Raw genomic sequence first — 22,863 nt, 5'->3', positions numbered from 1 at the left:
ATAAGGAAACTAAGGTGAAGGGAGGTTATATAACTTGGTTAATTTTAAGCAATGCATGAGCAATGGAGCTTCTTCACAGCCCAGAGAGTACTTCGGGGACTGCCATGATAACTTCTGGAGTATTGGAGGGAAAATAAATCTAGCTAAGGATGACGCTCTAATTCCTGAATGGATGATGATTACCTCCGAACTTGCTTCCACCTGACATGGGATAGTAAATGATTTTTAACAGCTTTAGGAAAACAGCAGAATTTTTGTGAATTTGAATCAGTGCTATGAACAGAGAAATTTTTTTAAAATTATTAATTTGAAGAGGATCTCTGAGTCTAGGTTGATGAATGTGTTGTTGAGAATAGAATGTGTTGTTTAGAATAGAGTGGTGGATAGTCACCCCAGGAATAGTTCTTTGCCTGCATCGACAGAACCATCTTCTGTCTTTAGGGAAATGGTATCACTACCCTGAGGGTTTGGAGCCCAGGTCCCACTCATCCATGCAGTTGTCAAAGTCCTAGCACCCACAGTGCTGAGGTTAATTGAATGCTGCTCTTTACTTTTAATTCCTGCCAAGAATGAGACAGCTTCTGGGCCCTCGGGAAAGACTGCTAACAAGCGAATAAAAGTATACCAGGAAGATAAAGTTGTAATAGACTCTTCCTTTCAACTGGATGCATCATACACTTAGGGAGCTGACTGGCAGGTTTGGAGTAGAAAGAGAAAAATGAAACCACAGCCTTCTATTTTGTTTCTAACAGACTTGTGCCAAACATTATGCGGCTGATTTTAGGTGACGGTGAGACAAGAGGACATGAAATTAAATTATGTGGCCACAGGCGAAAAGTTCTACCCTCAGTCTGAGCCAATGACATTTTCTGGCCTGATCACCTTGGCATGGGCTGCTGAGTGCAGAGAGGAGGAGGCAAATGGTCTTGGCAGCTGGAAGCTCAGCACCCGCCCCAGCTGTTTTGCATGTCCCTCCCAGCCACCCTGCAGTCCAGAGCCCATATCAATGCCTAGATCAGAGCTCTGGAGAAGAGCTGCTCAGACAGAACCCAGAGGGAATCATGGAAGCCCTACCTCAGCTTCTCTTGCTTCTGCTACTCCGGCTTCCAGGTGAGGGGAACGTGGGATGGTTTTGCATAACAGTAAAAATGCTCTCAAGTTTATGGGGTCCTGTTACTTGGCAACTCTGTTCAGTCAACACAATAATTAAAGCTCAATATAAAGCAATAATTCTGGCTCTACTGGGAAGACAGTGAGTTTGATCTAGATTACATTGATGACTTTTCTGTTTTATTTCCAATCTCAGATACCACCGGAGAAATTGTGATGACGCAGTCTCCAGCCACGCTGTCTTTGTCTCCAGGGGAAAGAGCCAGCCTCTCCTGCAGGACCAGTCAGAGTGTTAGCAGCTACTTAGCCTGGTACCAGCAGAAACCTGGGCAGGCTCCCAGGCTCCTCATTTATGATGCATCCAACAGGGCTACTGGCATCCCAGCCAGGTTCAGTGGCAGTGGGTCTGGGACAGACTTCACTCTCACCATCAGCAGCCTGGAGCCTGATGATTTTGCAGTTTATTACTGTCAGCAGCATAGTAGCTGGCCTCCCACAGTGATTCAACTTGAAACAAAAACCTTTGCAAGACCTTCATTGTTTACTAGATTATACCAGCTGCTTCCTTTACAGACACCTGTTGCAATAACAGCTCGATTTTAACATCTCTTCTCTGCTTGAACATTTTGAGAATCTTAAAAAAGTAACCCCTCTATGTATTTAGACTCTGATTCCTGCATTTTTCCTCAGACCAAGATGTGCAGCCAGATGTAAACACAGTTTCACAGTAAAGGCCATTGGATCAGTTTGACATCAGTGGCTGTCAATAAAGTTCCCAACCAGAGCTATAAGGCAACAACAACAACAAATAATCAAAACTGAAAAAGAAGAACTAAAGCTGTCATAATTCACTGATGAAGGGACTGTGTGCAGATAAAATTCAAATTTGTCTACAGAGAAACTATTAAAATTGATATGAGAAATAGAAATCGTTAGAATCAAGATTAATTTATTAATTTGTAAATTTGAAAATTAATTTTATTTCTGTATAACTAAAAAAATGCTAAAAATTAACATTATAAAACAAACACACCATTTACAAAATCATCGAAGCATCAATTATTTAGAAAAAATAACCTAAATACACTGACATCTCCAGAATGTTATTTTGAAAACTAAAAGAAAACCTAAGTTAATAGAAATTCATATTATATTCAAAGACTGAATGTCTCAGTATTACAAAAATGTCAATTCATCAAAAATTAAAATAAAAAAATGAATTAAATTAAATTTTAACTTGAAGATTTAAAATTAAAACATCAAATATCAAATTTAAATTAAGAAGCTAATTCTAAATATTACGTGGCAATGTCAAGGATGTAGAACAGCCAGAGTGAACCTGAAGAAACACCAAAATGAGAACTATAGTGCCTGAATGCCTGGAATATAGTGTGGGTGACAGTATGGTGATGATAAGATCAGAAATTTTAAAATGTGCAAATGTGCGTATTTTGGGAAATAATTACTATGCAGTTGTAGCCAAACACTCTTCAACTGTGCCACCAGAATCTGATATTTCCAGAATTAGTGTCTCACAGTGTGACTCTTAACATGACATCAGTGATTCTGTCTCCCCAGTGACTGCAGCTCAGTACATGGTACACCCATCCATTTGATCTCTACAATATTTTAAATGGTAGAAAACTATATTTATTTATATGACTAGTTGACTTGGTAACAGCTGTTCATTTGCAGAGATGCACACTGTTTTAATAAATTCCATTCTCTTTTTTTTCCTCAGCCTATCAACATTCAGTGGCAAATAACCATCATAGAAACATTTTCCATTTAAAAGTGAACTCATTCATTTATTCAATATTTTCTATTGTAGGCTTTAAAAAGATTAAAGTCAAAAGAAAAAGTGAAGACAGGATCAAATAGGAATTGGTTATTCCTAAAAAATTAGTGAATGACCAAGTAGGAAGAGTGATAGGAATGGCTGTCTTAGTTTTGTCTAAGACCTCCTTCCAAAAGGGATTTCACTGGTCGCATTCATTTATCATCACCAATAATTTATTATAATTTATTGTAATATAATTTATTGAATATTATATGAAAGTGAAAAACAGAGTAGTTGTGCGAGTACTGGAAGCACTGTTTCTACTGAATGCAAATCATTTTCACAATATTGTAAAGTCAAAACATCTTAAGTCCAACCACCATGAGTTAATTTTTGTATATGGTGAAAGGAAGGGGTCCAGTTTCAATCTTCTATATATGGCTGGCCAGTTATGCTAGCATCATTTATCAAAAAGGGAGCCCTTTCTCCATTGCTACGTTTTGGCATCGTTGTCAAGATCAGATGGTTATAATGTGCTATTTTAAGTTTGGGTTCTCTAACCTGTTTCATTGATTTATGTGCCTATTTTTGTTCCAGAGCCATGCAATTTTGTTTACTGTAGCCTTGTAGTATGCAGTTTGAAGTTGGGTAGTACAATGACTCTGGTTTTGTTCATTTTGCTTAGGATGGCTTTGTCAATTCAGGCTCTTTTGTGGTTCCATATGAATGTTAGAATAGCTTTTTTCTACTTTGGTGAAAGATTTTGTTGATAGTTTGATATAAATAGCATTGAATCTATAAATTGCTTTGGGCTAGGGCTATTTGATCATTTTAAGAATACTGATTCTTCCCAACAATCAGCATGAAATATTTTTCTATTTGATTGTAATCTCTGATTTCTTTCAGCAGTATATTGTAACTCTGGTTGTAGATATCTTTCAGCACCCTGGTTAACTGTATTCCTAAGTACTTTATTTCTGTGGCTATTGTGAATGGAATTGTATTCTTGGTTTGGCTCTCGCCATAGACATTATTGGTATATAGAAATGCTACTGATTTTTTATATTGATTTTGTATCTTGAAACTTGGCTGAAGTTGTTTATCAGATCTAGGAACATTTGGGCAGTGATGACAGGGCTTTGTAGGTATAAATTATATCAGATGCTAAGAGAGTTAGGTTGACTTCCTCTCCTACTCTAGCTAGGCCTTCTAGTACTATGTTGAATAGGAGTGGTGAGAGTAAGCACCCTTGTCTTGTTCTGGTTTTTAGAGGGAATGCTTCTAGCTTTTGACTATTCAGTGTAATGCTGGCTGTGGGTTTGCCATATATAGCTCTTACAATTTTGAAGTATGTTCCTTCAGTGCCTAGTTTGTTAAGGGCTTTTAAAATGAAGCGATAATGAATTTTAGAAAGTCTCTTCTGCATTTATTGAGATGATAATATGGTCTTTGTTTTTAGTTCTGTTTATGTGATAAATAACATTTGTTGATTTGTGTATGGTGAATCAACCTTGCATCTCAGGAATAAAGCCTACTTCATTCTGGTGAATTAGCTTTTTGATGTGCTGCTGAATTCAGTTTGCTAGTATTTTGTTGAGGATTTTTGCATCTATGCTCTTCAGAAATATTGGCCTGTGTCTCTGCCAGGTTTTGGTATTAGAATAATGCTGACCTTATAGAATGAGTTGAGGAGGAGTCCCTCCTCAACCTTTTGGAATAGTTTACATAGGAATGGTATCAGCTCTTCTTTATACATCTGGTAGGAGTCAGCTGTGACTCCATCTGATCCTGGGCTACTCTTTGGTAGGCTTTTTATATCTGATTTAATTTCAGAATGTGTTACTGGACTATTTAGGGTTTCTATTTCTTTGTGGTTCAATCTTGGGAAATTAGATGTTTCCAGAGATTTATCCATTTTTTTTTTAATTTTTCTACTCTGTGTGCATAGAGATATTCATCATAGGCTCTGAGTGTTGGTATTTCTGTGGGGTTGATGGTAATCTCCCCTGAGTCATTTCTGATTGTGTTTATTTAGATCTTCTCTTTTATTTTCTTTATTAGTCTAGCTACTGGTATTTATTCTTTCAAAAAAGACAATTTGTGGTTTTATCAATCTTCTGTATTTTTTTTTCCTGTATCAATTTTCTTTAGTTCAGCTCAGATTTTGGTTATTTTTTCCTTCTGCTAGCTTTGAGGTTAGTTTGCTTTTGCTTTACTAGTTCCTCTAACTGTGATGTTGATTATTGTTGGTTTAAAGTCTGTTTTGTCTAAATTAAAAGACAGAAAAGATTTGCTTTTAGCCTGATAGGGTGATCTGTATAGGTGACTTGCCCCTTCATTCCAGGTATCTTTAATTTTTTTTCTTTCTCATTGACTTTTGTGAATCTGATGACTGTGTGTCTTGGGGATTGTCATCTTATATAGTATCTCACAGGGGTTTTCTCAGTTTATTAAATTTGATGTCAACCTCTCTAGCAAGGTTGAGGAAGTTTTGTGGACAATATCTTCAAATACGTTTTCCAAGTTGCTTGCTTTCTCACCCTCTCTTTCAGAGAGGCCAGTGATTCATAGGTTTAGTCTCTTTATATAATCTTATATTTCTCAGAGGCTTTGCTTACTCTTTTTTATTCTTCCTTATTTTTTTTCTACCTGAATTGATTCAAGTTCTGAGATTCTTGAATACAGAAAGAGGGAATAATTAAGTGACTTCTAGAGTTCCTTTGTATCTTTAAAATATCTGGGTTTTTTAAATTTGAATTTGTTTGGTATGCGAATCAAAATCACACATATAATTATTTAACATTAAATAAGTAAATGAAAAATTATGAAAATGTCTCGTAAAGTTTGTGCATAACCTTGCACTTCTCTCTCATTATTTGAGGATCCAGTGCAGACATTGTGATGGCCCAGATGCCACTCTCCCTGCCTGTCACCACTGGAGAGCCAGCCTCCATCTCCTGCAGGTCTTGTCACAGCCTCCTCATAGTGATGTTCACAACTATTTGAATTTGTACCTGCAGAAGCCAAGCCAGCCTCCATGGCTTCTGTTCTACAGAGTTTACAACTGGCTCTCTGCTGTCCTGCATGGGTTTACTGGCTGTGGTCAGGGACAGATTTCACACTTAAAGTCATTACAGTGGAGGTTAATGATGTTGGAGATTACTACTGCCCCCACATTGGTATAGCCCCAAACAAAATCCTCTCTGCTTGGATGGTCCAAGCTGCCCAAATTTGTTCCTTCACAGGTTAGCTAACAGTGCATATTCTCTGAATCTGTGTAGGAGGAAGATGTTAGTGAACACGGAGTACTAGGTTGCAGCTGGACCATGAGTGCCTGGGTACACCTCATGTAGCAGACTTCAGACTCCATCAGCCATAAGAGCCTTAGCATGGTAGACCTGCAGGAGGTCCAAGATCCCTCTGAGTCAGGGAACATGAGGAAGGGAGAGCTGACTTGAAGGCTCATTTCAATTCTCTCTCCTTTGTACATATTTGTCAATTTCATTTATTTTAAGTAAGTCACATAATTGAGCCTGATTCATGACAATACCATGCTGGCACATATTTTGGTATTTTTTTGGCTTAGGGTTACCAGTATATATTCACCAAGATAATGTCTGATGTTTTTAAGACACTCTTTCTCCTCTTCGCCACTTTTACCTTGCATTTGTTCTTAGCACATGTTCTGCTCCAGGACCATGGCAGGCACAGGGTTTTATACTACGGTTCTCAGGGGAGCAGCCAAGAAAAACAATTCACATTGTTGGTTTTTTTCACTGGTAGATAAACTTTGATAAATCTATTTAATAATAAAGCCTAGTGCACAATTTCTGTGAACAATCTCAGTCAAAACAGGTTGAAATTTTTTTTTTTAATTGGCATTTTCTGAATGCCAACTGTGTGTTTTTAACTGCAACTAAGAACCAAGTCCGGATGAATTAGAGAGCTTAGAAATGCATGCCATATTCAACAAAATTTTGATAAATGTAAGATACTATGCAAGCCAGTTTTTGTTCTGTGAAAATGAAGAATATACAGATTTTGGTGAGCAGCAGTAGATGACAACATGAAGGGCACATGGTGCAGACCAGCTGTAGGCACAGTGCCCATGTCTGTGGCTCATCTTTGTTGGGGTGATGATACTGATGGAGTTGAGGTTGAGATATGAACCCCTGTGGAAGCTGTATTTTCTGGGGAATAATCACAGAGTTCAGAGAACCTTGACTGATACTCAAGGCTGTGCCCTGAGCCACTGCAAACTCATGGGGAAGTGATGCATAAAACAGGGCTCTAAGTATTTAGTAACTGAAGAGTTAGTGAAGTTTAAATGCACTTCATGTCACATCACACATTTCTATTTAAACTAATATGGTGTAGATGAGTTTCCAAAGGTTGAACCAATCCCTGTTGTGTGCCTGGGGATGACTAATCTCTCACCTCCCATTGAAGAGAATGGTTATTCGTGAGTGATTATGTAATTAAGATGAAGAGAATGCTGACCAGAAAGCTTACTGGGGCTGGGAAGGTCAGTAAGAGATATAGTGATTAGAAACCAATAGCCGTGTCTAAGACATAGATGAACGACAATCAGTGCAGCATTATGGGAGGAAAATCCATGAAAATGTGGGAGGTTTTGCTGGTCTTTCTGGCTTATCCACTCTCATTTCTCATATTCCACACCTCATCATCAAATGTGCCAAGGAAAAATGCAGCCTGGGGTTAAAGGCTCAAGTTGTGTTGAATTCATTAAGGCAGCTTCACGTAACTGCCAAACCTCAGGTGAATTGTTTTACCCAGTAGAGGCCCCCTGCCTGGCACAAGTAAGAATCACTGCCAATCTCAAATTTGGAAAATGTCATTAGGAAACAACATGACAGAAGAGCATCAGCTGACTTAAAAAATGCTATTCTTTCTCTGGAACTGTAGGTCGTATTATAGCCATGACTTTTGAATTTCTCTCTTTGAGTGTATTCTAAATTTTTTGTAATTGTTGTATTGATGTTCTAAGATCTACTACATCCCGACTGAAAGTGAAAGTTACTTTATTTTTTAAATTTAATTATCATGTAGAGATGCAGGCTTTGGCATTATATTGCAAAACATTAATGTCTCTATCAGTCAATAAATGTACATGCTATAATCACACAAATGTTTAAAATGAAGGGAAAAATAACTGAAGAAATGATGGTGATCATGCCACCTTGAAAATTATCGTTGAGGAGGGGCCAAGATGACTGCGTAGAAACAGCATCTAAATGAAGCTCCCACAGAGACAAATGCAAAAGGTGAGTGATTTCTGCACATCCACCTGAGGTACCCAGATGCTTTCATGAAGACTGACTAGGAAGTTGGTCAACCCAGGGAGAGGAAGGAAGAGCAGGGAGGGGTGACGGTACACCGAGGAGATGCATGAGGCAAAGAGAACTCCCTCCCCTTGCTAAAGGAAGCAGTGAGGGAGTGTGCTACCAACCCGGGGCACTACGCTGTTCTCACAGATTTTTGCAACCTGCAGATCAGGAGATTCCCTCATGAGTCTACACCACCAGGGTCTTGGGTTCCAAACACAAAACTGGGCAAACCCACAGCAGCTGTTCTGGTTGATGGCCATTCAGGCAGGCACTGAGCTGCAGGAGTTTTTACATGATCCAGCAGCTCTTGGAACTCCAGAAAGGCAGAAAATCTATCCACTCCCATGGAAAGGGGGTTGAAACCAGGGTGCCAAGCAGCCTCACTCAGCAGGTCCCACTTCACGGATCCCTGCAAGCTAAGACCCACTGGCTTGGAATCCCTGCTGGCCAGTATAGCAGCCTGGAGACTGCCTAAGATGACCAAGTTCCCGTGTCGGGAGATGACTGCCATTACCGCAGCTTTAGTTGCTGGTTTTCTCCTGTCAGTGCTAGGGAGGCTGGGTGGTTTGAACTGGGCAGTATTCCCCACAATGCAGCACAGCAGCTATGGCAGATCATGGCCAGACTTCTTTTTTAGGTGGGACCTGGATCTATCCCTCCTAATTTGGCAGGGCCTCCCTGCAGGAATTACAGCAACTCCAGCCAGAGTTTACAACAAAACTCTCATCTCTCTGGCACAGAGTACCTGGCCAGGTGTGGTGGCCATAGTCTCAGATTCAGCAGACATAATTTTTCCTGCCTGCTGGCTCTGAAGAGTCCAGGAAGGATTCCCCCAGCACAGTGCTCCAGCTTTGCTAAGAGGCAGCCAGACTGCTTCCTTAAGGGGATTTCTGATCCTGTGCCTCTAAACTGGGTGAGACCTCCCAACAGCAGTCACCAGATACCTCATACAGAAGAGTTCTGGCTGGCATCAGATTGGTGCCTCTGGGATGAAGCTTCTAGAGGAAGGAGCAGGCAACAATCTTTGCTGTTCTACAGTCCTCACTGGTGATACCAAGGTGAACAGGGTCTGGAGTGATCCCCCAGGAACTGAAGCAGACTTGCAGAAGAGAGGCCTGACTGTTAGAAGAAAAACAGAAAGCAACAACAACAATATCAACAACAACAACAAAAAATGACTTCACAAAACTCCCATCCAAAAGTAAACAGTTTCAAAGACCAAAGGTAGATACATCCACAAATATGAGGAAAATCCAATGCAAAACTGCTGAAAGTTTCAAAAGCCAGAATGCCTCTCCTCCTCCAAATGATCTCAACACCTCTCCATCAAGGGCATGGAACTGGGCTGAAGCTGAGATGGATGAACTGACAGAAGCAGGCTTCAGAAAGTCGATAACAACAAACTTCACTGACCTAAAATATGATGTTCTAACCCAATGCAAGGAAGCTAAGAACCATGATAAAAAAATTACAGGTGCTGTTAACTAGAATAACCAGTTTAGAAAGGAACATAAATGACCTAGCGGAGCTGAAAAACACAGCACGGGAACTTCATAATGCAAACACAGATATCAATAGCCAAATTGACCAAACATAGAAAGAATATCAAAGCTTGAAGACCATCTTGCTGAAATAAAGCAGGCACATAAGGTTAGAGAAAAAAGAATGAAAGGAACAAATATAACCTCTGAGGACTATGGGACTATGTAAAAAGACCAAACTTACAACTAACCAAAGTACCTGAAAGAGATGGGATAATGGAATCAAGTTGAAAAACACTTCAGGATATCATTCAGGAATACTTCCCCAACCTGTCAATACAGGCCAACATTCAGATTCAGGAAATCCAGAGAACCCAAATAAGATACTCCATGAGAAGATCAACCTCAAGACAGATAATCATCAGATTCTCCAAGGTTGAAATGAAGAAGAAAAATGTTAAGGGCAGCCAAAGACAAAGGCCAGGTCACCTACAAAGGGAATCCCATTAGATTAACAGTGGACCTTTCAGCAGAAATACTACAAGCCAGAAGAGACAGGAGCCAATATTCAACATGTTTAAAGAAAATAATTTCCAACTCAGAATGTCATATCCAGCCAAACTATGCTTCATAAGTGAAGAAGGAATAAAATCTTTATCAGACAAGCAAATGTTGAGAGATTTTGTCACCACCAGACCCTCCTTGCAAGTGTTCCTGAAGAAAGCACTAAACACGGAAAGGAAAAACTGTTACTAGCCACTACAAAAACACACTGAAGTACACAGACCAAAAACACTATGAAACAACTACATTAATAAGTCTGCAAAATAAACCGGATAGCATCATGATGACAGAATCAAATTCACACATAACAATATTAGCTTTAAATGTAAATGGGCTTAATGCCAATTAAAAGACACAGAATGGCAAGCTGGATGAAAAGACAAGATTCATTGGTGTGCTGTATTCAAGAGACAGATCTCATGTGCAAAGACACACAGAGGCTCAAAATAAAGAGATGGAGGAAAATTTACTAAGCAAATTGAAAGCACAGAAAAGCAGTGATTGCAATCTTAGTTTCTGACAAAATAGACTTTAAACCAACAAAAGTCAAAAAAGACAAAGAATAGCATTACATAATGGTAAAGGGTTCAATTCAATATGGAGAGCTAACTATCCTAAATATATATTCACCCAATATAAGAGCACCCAAATTCATAAAACAAGTTCTTAAATACCTACAAAGAGACTTAGAGTCCCACACAATAATAGTGGGAGACTTTAATATCCCACTGTCAGTATTAGAAAGATCATTGAGACAGAAAATTAACAAAGATATTCAGGAATTGAACTGAGCTCTGGATCAAGTGGACCTGCTAGATGTCTTCAGAACTCTCCACCCAAAAACAATAGATATACATTTTTCTTGGCACCGCATGGTACTTACTCTAAAATTGATCACACAATTAGAAATAAAACTCTCCTCGGCAAATGCAAAAGAACTAAAATAATACAAACATTATCTCAAACCACAGTGCAATCAAATTAGAACTCAAGGTTAAGAAACTCACTCAAAACCACACAACTACATGGAAATTTAGCAACCTGCTCCTCAATGGCTTCTGGGTAAATAATGAAATTAAGGTAGAAATCAAGAAGTTACTTGAAACTAATGACAACAAAGAGACAACCTACCAGAATCTCTGGGACACAGCTAAAGCAGTGTTAAGAGGGAAATTTATAGTACTAAACGCCCACATCAAAAAGCTAGAAAGATATCAAATTGACATTCTAACATCACAACTAAAAGAACTAGAGAACCAAAAGAAGGAAAAAAGAGCTAGCAGGAGTTAAGAAATAACCAAGCTCAGAGCAGAACTGAAAGAGATAAAGACACTAAAAACTATCCAAAAAATCAATAAATTCAGGAGATTTTTTTTGGAAAAAATCAATAAAATAGACCATTAGCAAGACTAATAAAAAAGAAAAGAGAGAAGATTCAAATAAATACAATCAGAAATGATAAGGGTGATACCACCACTTAGCCCACAGAAATACAAACAACCATCAGAGAATACTGTAAACACCTCTATGAAAATACACTGGGAAACCTAAAAGAAATGGATTGATTCCTGGACACATATACCCTCCCAAGCCTGAATTGGGAAGAAATTGAATCCCTAAATAGGCCAATAACAAGCTCTGAAATTGAGGCAGTAATAAATAGCCTACTAACAACAACAAAAACCCAGGACCTAATGGATTTACAGCTGAACTCTTCCAGAGGTACAAAGAGAAGTTGGTATCATTTCTTCTGAAACGATTCCAAACAGTTGTAAAGGAAGGACTCTTCCCAAACTCATTTTGTAAGGCCAGCATTATCCTGCTACCAAAACCTGGCAGAGATAAAACAAATAAGGAAAACTTCAGGCCAATATCCCTGATAAACATCAATGCAAAAATCCTCGATAAAATATGGGCAAACAGAATCCAGCAGCACATCAAAAAGCTTATCCACCATAATCAAATCAGCTTCCTCCCTGGTATGCCAGACTGGATCAACATACATAGATCAGTAAACGTAATTTATCACATCAACAGAACTAAAGACAAAAATCACATGACTATGTCAATAGATGCAGAAAAGGCCTTAGATAAACTTTAACATCCCTTCATGATAAAAACTCTCAATAAACTAGGTATTGATGGAACATATCTAAAAATACTAAGAGTTGTTTATGACAAACACAGAGCCAATATCATACTGAATGGGCAAAAACTGGAAGCATTCTTCTTGAAAACTGTCACAGGACGAAGATGCCCTCTCTCACCACTCTTTTTCAACATAGTATTAGAAGTTCTGGCCAGGACAATTAGATAAGAGAAAAAAATCAAGTGTATTCAAATGGGAACAGAGAAAGTCAAATTGTCTTTGTTTGCAGATGACATGATCTTATGTCTAGAGAACCCCATTGTCTCAGACCAAAAGCTTCTTAAGCTGATAAGCCACTTCAGCAAAGTCTCAGGATATAAACACAATGTGCAGAAATCACAAGCATTCCTTTACACCAACAACAGTCTAGCAGAGCACCAAGTAATGAATGAACTCCCATTCATAACTGCCAGAAAAAGAATAAAATACTTAGAAATAAGGCTTACAAGGTAAGTGAAGGACCTCTTCAAGAAGAACTACAAATCACTGCTCAAGGAAATCAGAAAGTACACAAACAAATGGTGAAAAATTCCATGCTCATGGATAGGAAGAGTCAATATCATGAAAATGGCCATAGTGCCAAAGCAATTTATAGGTTCAATGCTATTCCCAATAAACTACCATTGACATTCTTCATAGAATTAGAAAAACATTATTTTAAAATTTATATGAAAATGAAAAAGAGTTTGTGTAGCCAATACAATCCTAAGCAAAAAGAACAAAGCTGGAAGATCATGTTACCCAACTTCTACTATACTTCAAGGCTACAATAACCAAAAGAGCATGGTGCCGATAGAAAAACAGACAAATATAGACTGAGGGAACAGAATAGAGAACACAGAAATAAGACTGCACACCTACAACCATATGATCTTCAACAAACCTGACAAAAAACAAGCACTGGGGAAAGGAATCTCTATTTGACAAATGGTGCTGGGAGAATTGACTAGCTATGTGCAGAAAATTGAAACTGGACCCCTTCCTTACACCTTATACAAAAATTAACTCAAGATGGATTAAAGACTTAAATGTAAAACCCAAAACCATAAAAACTCTAGAAGAAAATGTAAAACCCAAAACCATAAAAACTCTAGGCTATACCATTCAGGACATAGGCATGGACAAAGATTTTATAATGAAATTGCGAAAAGCAATTGCAACAAAAGCAATAACTGACAAATGAGATCTAATTAAACTGAAGAGCCTCTGCACAGCAAAAGAAACTATCAACAGAGTGAAGATACAACCTACAGAATGAGAGAACACTTTTGCAATTTATCCATATGACAAAGGTCTAATATCTAGAATCTACAAAGCACTTAAGCAAATTTACAAGAAAAAAAATAACTCTATTAAAAAGTGAGCAAAGAACACGAACAGACAGTTCTCAAAAGAAGACATGCAGGTGCCCAACAAACACATGAAAGAAAGCTCAACATCACTCATCATTGGAGAAATGTGAATCAAAGCCACAATGAAATATCTCGCACCAGTCAGCAAGGCGATAATTAAAAACTCAATAAACAACAGATGCTGGCAAGGCTGTGGAGAAATAGAAAGACTTTTACACTCTTGATGAGAATGTAAATTAGTTCAACCATTGTGGAAGACAGTTTGGCGATTCTTCAGAGATTTAGAACCAGAAATATCATTTGACCCAGAATTTCCATTACCGGGTATATATCCAAAGGAATATAAATATTCAGTATGAAGATACATGCATATGTATGTTCATTGCAGCACCATTCCCAATAGCAAAGACCTGGAATCAAGCCAAATGCCCATTAATGATAGACTGGACCAAGAAAATATGGTACATATACACCATGAAATACCATGCAGCCATAAAAAGGAATGAGTTCATGTCTTTTGCAGAGACATAAGTGAATCTGGAAGCCATTATCTTCACAAACTAACACAGGAACAGAAAATTGAACACCACATGTTCTCTTATAACTGGGAGCTGAACAATGAGAATACCTGAGACAGGAAGGGAAACAACACACATTGGGGCCTGTCAAGGGAGAGGAGGGGAGAGCATCAGGAAAAGCAGCTAACGCATGCTGGGATTAATAGTTAGGTGATGGATTGATGGGTGCAGCAAACAACCATGGCACACGTTCATCTATGGAACAAACCTGAACATCCTGCACATGTACACCAGAACATAAAAAATAAAATTAAAAAAAGGAAAATTATAGTTGATAATGAAAATTACTTCTGTATTTTACTAAGTATACAAATATAGGTATAATCTTTAAATATAGGTATAATCTTTATTAAATATAAGTATAGAAATATAGGTATAATCTTTAAATATACTTTGATATAGTTCCTTAATAACAGTTTTGACGCACTAACAAGATTTTATATATATATGGTTGTGTGTATGTGTGTATACATACATACATATATATTCCCATGTATATATGTATATATTTGTCCATATATATGTACATATACTATAAAATATGAGATATTTTTATTATTCATTCATCTATCCTTGAGCACTTATGTTGTTTTCATATTTTGGCTTCTGAACAATGCTACCATAAACATAGAAGTGCAAATATCTCTGTGAGGTGCTGATTTCATTTCCTTTTGTGTATACTCCACAGAGGAATTTCAGGGTTATTAGATAGTTCTATTTGTATTACTCTGAGCAACTTTAATGCTATTTTAAATTACGGCTATAATAATTTACATTCTAACAACAGCATGTTAGTGCTTTTATCTATACCATCACCTACACTTATCTCTTCACTTTTCATAATAAACATTCTAAGAGGTATTAGGTGATATTTCAGCATGACTTTGATTTGCCTTCCCCTGATTGTTAGTGATGTTGAACACCTTATTATACAACTATTGGCCATTTTTGTTGCCCTATGTGCTGTATTTGGCTGTGTCCTTCCTTGTGCATGATAATGGGAATGGAGCAGGGCTTTAAGCAAACCCTGAGCAAGACCCTCCTGTGGGTGCCTAGTGGTTTGGTTATGTCCCCATCCAAAATATCATCTTGAATTGTAATCCAAATTATAATCCCCACGTTTAGGGGGAGGGACCACGTGAGAGGTGATTAGATCATGGAGGATTTTCCCCCATGCTGTTCTCATGATAATAAATGAGTTCCCACAAAATCGGATGGTTTTATAAAGTGCTATTCCCCTCTTGGCTCTGCACTTGTCCTTCCTGCCATTATGTGAAGAAGGATATGCTTGCTTCACCTTCTGCCATGATTGAAAGTTTTCTGAGTCCTCCTAGCCCTGCAGAACTGTAAGTCAATTAAACCTCCTTCCTTTATAAATTACTCAGTCTCAGGCAGTTCTTTGTAGCAGCATGAGAATGGACTAATACAGTGCCCCTCTGACCCAGGTATAGGTGGCATTGGATGCATTTAGGGAAGTAAAGTGATTTGTGATTCTAGGAGAAGGAAAGACCAACAGAGCAAGAGCAGAGAGAGAGAGAGAGAGAGAGAGAGAGAGAATAAGAGGGAAAAAAGACCAGATGACCTAAAGTTCCAGTGAAGGAATAGGCTTTTGTAAATGAACTGAGAGTTGGTACTGTAATAGTTTAGCAGACTGAGCATGATGTTCAAAATATCAGATCCTATGCTATGAAAGCTGTTAATGTCAACTTAATGGGAAAAGGATTTTTGCAAATGTAAATTAAGAATTCTAAGAAAATCAGATTGCTATGACTTGTCTGGTAAGTAGGGCCTTGATGCATTCAAAAGTGTCCTCATAAAAAGAGAGACAGAGGGATATATTTAAGACAAATGGTGAAGCAGAAGGTACTGGGAACACCGAGTCAGAGACTGACTGGAGGTTGGCCACAACCAAAATAAGCTGCAGCCTCTCGAAGCTAAAAGAGGCAAGAACAGACTCCCTGTTAAAGCCTCTACAGGAGCCTGACTGCTGACTCCATGATTTTAGCTTAGTGAAACTCATTCTAAAATTGGCCTTCCGAGTTGTTGAGAATATATTTTTGTCATTTTAAGCTGTCAAGTTTTTGGTAATTTGTTACAACAGCCCTAGAAAACTAACACAAGTGGGGGTCAGGAGAAATCCAGAGTGAAGTGCTAAGATTGTTTGTAATCTCCTTGTTGAACCTTCTAATTCTGCACATAAATGGGTTGGTGAAAGTTTTTTACGGTAGAAAAATGCATATGAAACCCATAGCCTATTGTGAATAACACATTAATTGTAGAATAAATATGGATAAAGCTCAGATGAAAATGACATATGACTACCGGTATCTTAGACAGCCTCTTTAAGAGTGCTGGGTACTCTTAAAAATAATGTACTTCATGGCATATCAGAAAGTTTAACCCATAGGACACTCTTTGATATCCATAGAGGTCCATTTCACAGATAGTAAACTCTCAGAGCTCATTGTGGTTTGCTCAAAGTCACATGATCAGCAAGTTCTGGGCTGGGATTGAACCCAAGTCTGTCAAACTTTATATATGTTCCTTCCAGACAGCCACATTCATTCATAGATGAGCCCATGGCCTGTATAATGGAAGAAGAGAGAAAACCAGGAGGTGTGAAATTCACAGCTCTCTGCTGCTTCTGCCCTTCCTCATGCTGACCCTAATCTTAACCTCAATTTCTTCTGCAATTTTGTCTATAGAACACTAATCCCTCAAACCCTTTACAAACACAATAAATCTTTATTTTGTATTTGGTGACATTGTCCTGACTCCTTCATCTGCTCTGTTTCTTCCCATCTCTGTTACTTAGTCCTTTCCTCTCAGATCCTGCCCTGCAAATCTAACAAGTCCTACTAATATATAATACAAAACAATCAGGTACACATGCTCCCCCACATTGTGCTGTGAGAGCTGACCCCTAATATCTCAGATATGCAGATCATATAAGACCTAATAAAGATCTATTCTCCCAAAAAAATTTTCTACCTAAGAATTCTGGTGCTAGCTCTCCTCACAGTACAATGTTCTCTCTGTCTCTGGTCAAAATTGATACCAAACGATAACACACTGGAAATGTTTAGGAGAATAGGGACAACCACACTTTTAGAAAGATAAAAGACATGCTCTATGCCTGTATCAGTTTCCTATTGCTAGTGCAACTAATTACCACAATCATACTGCATTCAGACACCACAAATTTATTATCTACAATTCTGGATTGAGAAGTCTTCCTGAGCTAAAATTCAGGAGTCACTAGGGCTGTATTTCTTCTGGAGGATCCAGGGGAGAAAATCTGATTTCTTGCTTTTAATCTTCAAGATGACCCTGTATTCCTGGCTCCATAATTCCTTCCTCCATCACTCCAGCACAACCATGCAGGAAAAAAAAAAAACTGATGTGATTTTTTAACATTGCGTTTCTCTAGAATTGGATCCTGACAAGTTGGATGCAAGCAAGCTTGCATTTCATAAGAAATCAGGCTCATGAAAGGCCACAGGAGGACTGTACACAGACTACACCGCTGTGATTTGGCCACCCCTAGTCCTGCATGTGAATACTCCCTGGAGACCTCAGGCTCCAGTCCACTGATTCTGATGCAATTTGTTCCACTCTCTCTGTTGCTGAACCAGGATGAGACAACCAGGACCAAGTTAGATATGTGAAAAATAGGAGTTCAAATTTTTGTCCAGTTTTACTAGGATCTAAAATACTTCTCCATATATATAAGCAGTGGCTTGCCAGGAAATGGAGACCCTCCCTCTTACAGATCCCAACAGAGAGACTGGAATCTGGGTAAGGATGATGTCTCCACTCATCACTTAAGCATAAAAGAGGAAAGGGGCCTTGATGGTGCACAGCAGGAACATATATCCAATATCGCAATGACCTGGCCTTTCCCCGGCGCCTCCCCTCACCTGCTCTCCAGAAAGCCAGGTGCCAGGGGAAATATTTCTGAGCCCCCAGGTTTTTTTTTAACATGCTGGTAGGGAGTGGAGCTCAGAGCATTACTGGGGGGATATGATATTGGTCTTCCTGCTTTGGAGACCATATATCATTGGAGCCTGGATTGATCCATGTTTCCAGTTTATCTGAATCCAGTCTCCTATGTTAGACAGAGAAACTAATTTTTTTGAAGTAATCAGATTTGCCATCAGTAGTCATTCTTCATACTGATAAACTGTGAGAAATTATAACCAATGGCAGAAAAGAAGGTAGAGTATGTAGATCACCAAACCAAGAATAAGGTGCAGCTAGTCTCTGAGTATTAAAAAGACCTGCAATTCTGAATAATGGTATGTCTGTAAATGGTGTATGCATTGAAGAATCATGGTATCATCTTTGCACATCTGCAGTGAATTGCTTGACCTAATACTGGTAATAACAATGGCTTAGAGATATCATAAAATTATTTTGAGAATATCTAACATGCTTCTGATAATTTTTATTAGAAAATTAATTTCACACTTAAAAAATATAGTAAATTACAAAGTATCCCTTCCCACTACTGAAATAATTTCACAGTATGTTGAAGAACTGATAGCTTCACCCTCTAAGACTTTATAAAAAGTCCTACATACATACAAAGTAGGGAGTTCTACACACGCATAAAGTTGTTTTTGCATTACTCCATGTAGTTCTCACAGCAACTTCAAGTTTGGACAATAGATGACCAATAAATTTGTTGGTAACAAAATGTCACCCTCGGAGAAAAATATTCTCTGCAGACAAATCTGAGCTGCCCTGGTCTGCCCTCAAACAGCTGGGGACACTGACCCTGTGCTGAGTTACTGAGATGAGCCAGCCCTGCAGCTCTTCCCAGCCTGCCCCATCCTCTGCTGATTTGCATGTTCCCAGAGTACAGCCCCCTGCCCTAAAGCCTTCTTAGTAGGCTGGTCACACCCTGTGCAGGAGTCAGACCTAGTTGGGACACATCATGGACATGAAGGCCTCTGCTCAGCTCCTGGGGATCCTGCTGCTCTGGCTTCCAGGGAAGAAAGAAGAACACTGGGAATTTACTCAGCCCAGTGTGATCATTACTGCCTAGATTTTCAGGGAAGTCTTCTTATAACATGATTAATTGTGTGGATATTTGTTTTAAATGTTTCCAATTTCAGGCATCAGATGTGACATCCAGATGACCCAGTCTCCATTCTTCCTGTCTTCATCTATAGGAGACACAGTCACCATCAGTTGCCAGGCAAGTAAGGCTATTAGTAATGATTTAGCCTGGTATCAGCAGAAACTAGGGAAATCCCCTACACTCCTGATCTATGAGGCAACCAACCTGTACACCAGGGTCCCATCACGGTTCAGTGGCAGTGGATCTGGGACAGATTATTGTCTCACCATCAGCAGCCTGGAGCTGGAAGACTTTGCAACTTATTACTGCAAACAGGAGCTCAGTTACCCTCCCACAGTGTTACAAGCCAGAACAAAAACCCTTTAGGGAAGTCAGTGTGTGAGACTGGGCTACCCCAGCTGCTCCTCCTGGTACTTTCATCTGCTGAAAGCATTTCTCAGTTGCAGCCAAGGTTTGAAAGTTTTGGTAAGAGGGGCCAGAGAGACTCTCTGCATTCCAACTCTTTCTTCCATGTCAGCCCCAGTAGCACAGACATGGCAATGTCTCTGCTGATTTATTAAAGGAAAGCAATTATGATACTTGACGAATCTGTTTTATTGCATCAACCTGGGTTCATACATCAAAAGATTAAGATACTCTACATATTCCAAGCAAGAACTGTTGTAATACAGGGAATTAGAATTCAAAATACAAGCCTGGGGTTATGGTTATCAGGGAAGCTGATGCTTGAAACAGGGGAATCTCTGATGATCCACAAGAAACCAGACTGCATCTAACCCTGAAGGCCTGGGCTGCCTTACTTGTGGTCCTTAGACCTATTTAGGAAGTCTAGATTTGAAAATGCTGATGTTCTCTGTTGCCTGCAGCACCTCCTCATATGATTTTCCAGTTCTGAATTCAGTCCAAGGGCCTACCTGCAGATGTCAATGAACATTGAATCGTCCTTCTCTGACTTTTAAGTATCATGAGAGGATCCCTCATTGAGCAACTCTACGAGACACTATGAAGGGGAAATGGGTTTTGGGAGATGTACTTCTAGAAATAACTATAATAATGGGGAGTTGAGAACTAATAGGCAAGTAAGGTTATATTTCCCCAAATCTCAAAATTTTCCAGGTATGCAGTGGCCCCAGAATACCCATGCATGTGCTTCCACGTACTATTAGCAAGTCTGGGATCATTGCAAGCTAACTTCATTAAGTCATAAAGTAAAAAGAAAAATGAAAACATGCTCAGAATACATAGCAATCCTTTTACAAATGAAAATCCTTTCTTGAAAAACCAAACAAGAAAACCAACTTGTTCCCATAGTGTATTTTTTCCTTAATGTGAAAACACTTTGCTACTTAAAATTTGTCCAAATGTCAGCCACATCCTCAGCATCACTATGAGCATGTGACAGATGCAAAGTAGCAGATGCACCTTAGACAGATTGCATGATAATCTGCATTTTAACAAGTGTACAGGTAATCTATGGCAGTTTTAAGGAGCTATGTTTTAGAGAACCTTTACTTTCGTTAAACTTTTTTTCCTATGAGGCCACTTATGTTAAAGTCGCATGTTGAAAACACACCTAGCCTTTTTTTCTAATTATTGCAAAATTACATTTGAAAACATTTTTAAGATTGTAAAGGTTGAAAAACATAACTGTTCCGTGGATGAATCAAATATCTTGATAGTTAAAAGCAGTAAATGTTTTTAGGAACTTGAGGAATTAACAAAATAAAAAAATTGTATGTACCTGGGTTACAAATTAATGGACTGACATTTGCCTCTTTAACTTGTTTTGAAGTCAGGCACAGATTTTGCACTGAAAATCAGCAGGGTGGAGGCTGAGGATGTTGGAATTTATTACTGCCAACAAGATACAAAAGTTTCTACCACAATGGTATAGCTCCAAACACAAACCTTCCTGGTCACATGGGCCCCAGCCACCCACATGTGTTGTTTGTCTGGGAAGCAGGCACCGTAGAGCAAGATGATGAGAATTCAGGGGATGGGCTGCAGGAAATTGCTCTGGACCATGAGAAACCTGGGCTACACCTCAGATATCACACAAAAAGACCCTGTCAGCTACAACAGCCTTGGCCTAGCAGAACCTACGTGAGAATAAAGGTGCTCCAAGTGCCCCCTGAGCAATCACACATAGCAGTGGAGAAAGCTAAATGAAAGTTCATCCTAATCCTTCCTGTCATCCCTACAATTTTTTGTCAGATAAGTCTATAAGGTATAACTGCTTTATAAGTAAGCCTGGTTTATGGTAACTCAAAACTAATATGCTTTTTGGATTTGATTTTGTTTGAATAGTTACTGGTGTACATGCAGCTGAATTGGCTTAGTGATATAAAGACTGTTCCTCTCTTTGTCCCCACCTTCACACTTCCACTTTTTCCTAGCATATGTCTCTCTCCCTTTATATCATTGTTCCAGTGAGTACACAAGTAAAAATGCTCACATTCCTGGTTTATGGCTACTAGATAGACTTTGTTAAGTCTACTTAAAAACAGAAGTAATGTGTTCAATGTCTTTATTCACTCCCAAGAACAGCAAGTTGAAATAAAAGGAGAGATTTCTGAATTTTAAAAATAATAAACCTAGCCTGGAAGGACTCAAAAGCATACTTTATATACCATATTCAACAGAATTTTGAAAACTATAAGATAATATAAGGCACTGTTTTGCCTAATAAAAAATAAGAATATTAAGATTTCGGAGTAAAGCAATGTAGATGAGTGTGAAGAACACATGGCAAAGGTTGGCTGTTGGTGCAAACTCAGCTCTGTTTCTCATTTTGGTTGGAGTCCCTATGCTGATAGGATTGAGCTACCAACCCAGATGGAAATTCATAAATATTTCATGGAAAGAATCACAGTGTTGAATAGACTCCTGCCTGGCCTTCAAGGCTGTGCCCTGATGTTACTGAAAGTTCATGGAGAGCTGTGTATCACACGGGGCTCTAGGACGTTAGTGATTCAAGGGTTAGGAAAGTTCCTGTGCAAAAGCACGTTAGGTCTTGTCACACCTTCACAGTCAACCCAGAAGGACATGGGTAAGTTTCCAAAAGTTGATTTTTTCCATATAGCTGAGGATGAAATGAGGAAAAAAAAATGATAATTCAAGAGACATCTTACATCAAAATAATTAAGATATCAGGATTGAATTGGACTGGAAAGATCAGCAGGAGATGCAGTGATAGGAGCTCAAGGCCCATATCTCAGACCTGCACAAAGGATAATCAGTGTTGCTTTTTAAGGAAAATCCATGAGATGTGGGCAGGAGGTTTCACTCTACCTTTTAGATCCAGCTGCCAGCTAGGTCTAATCCAGACCTCAGCAAATATCACAAGAAATCCAGCCTGGTGTCAAGGATTTAGCTCTTGTCCTTTCTGTTGAGGCAGCTCCAAGCAACTGCCAAA

General features: G+C 38.8%; 2 gene segments (V, D, J or C); both read left to right on the top strand.

Moving 5' to 3' along the window:
• The window catches only part of LOC105731229 (immunoglobulin kappa variable 2-29-like), a 356,755-nt gene that overhangs the window by 83,722 nt on the left and 250,170 nt on the right, over positions 1 to 22,863 (top strand).
• On the top strand, positions 906 to 1,728 carry LOC135275623 (immunoglobulin kappa variable 3-11-like). The segment is given in 2 exon segments: positions 906 to 1,110; positions 1,307 to 1,728. Coding segments are annotated over 2 exon segments (597 nt in total).

Source organism: Aotus nancymaae, unplaced genomic scaffold, assembly GCF_030222135.1.
Source record: "Aotus nancymaae isolate 86718 unplaced genomic scaffold, 86718_ANA_hifiasm-v0.15.2.pri h1tg000017l, whole genome shotgun sequence".
NCBI lineage: Eukaryota > Metazoa > Chordata > Mammalia > Primates > Aotidae > Aotus > Aotus nancymaae.
Note: the sequence above shows the minus strand (reverse complement) of the source record. Positions and strands in the feature narration are given on the sequence as shown.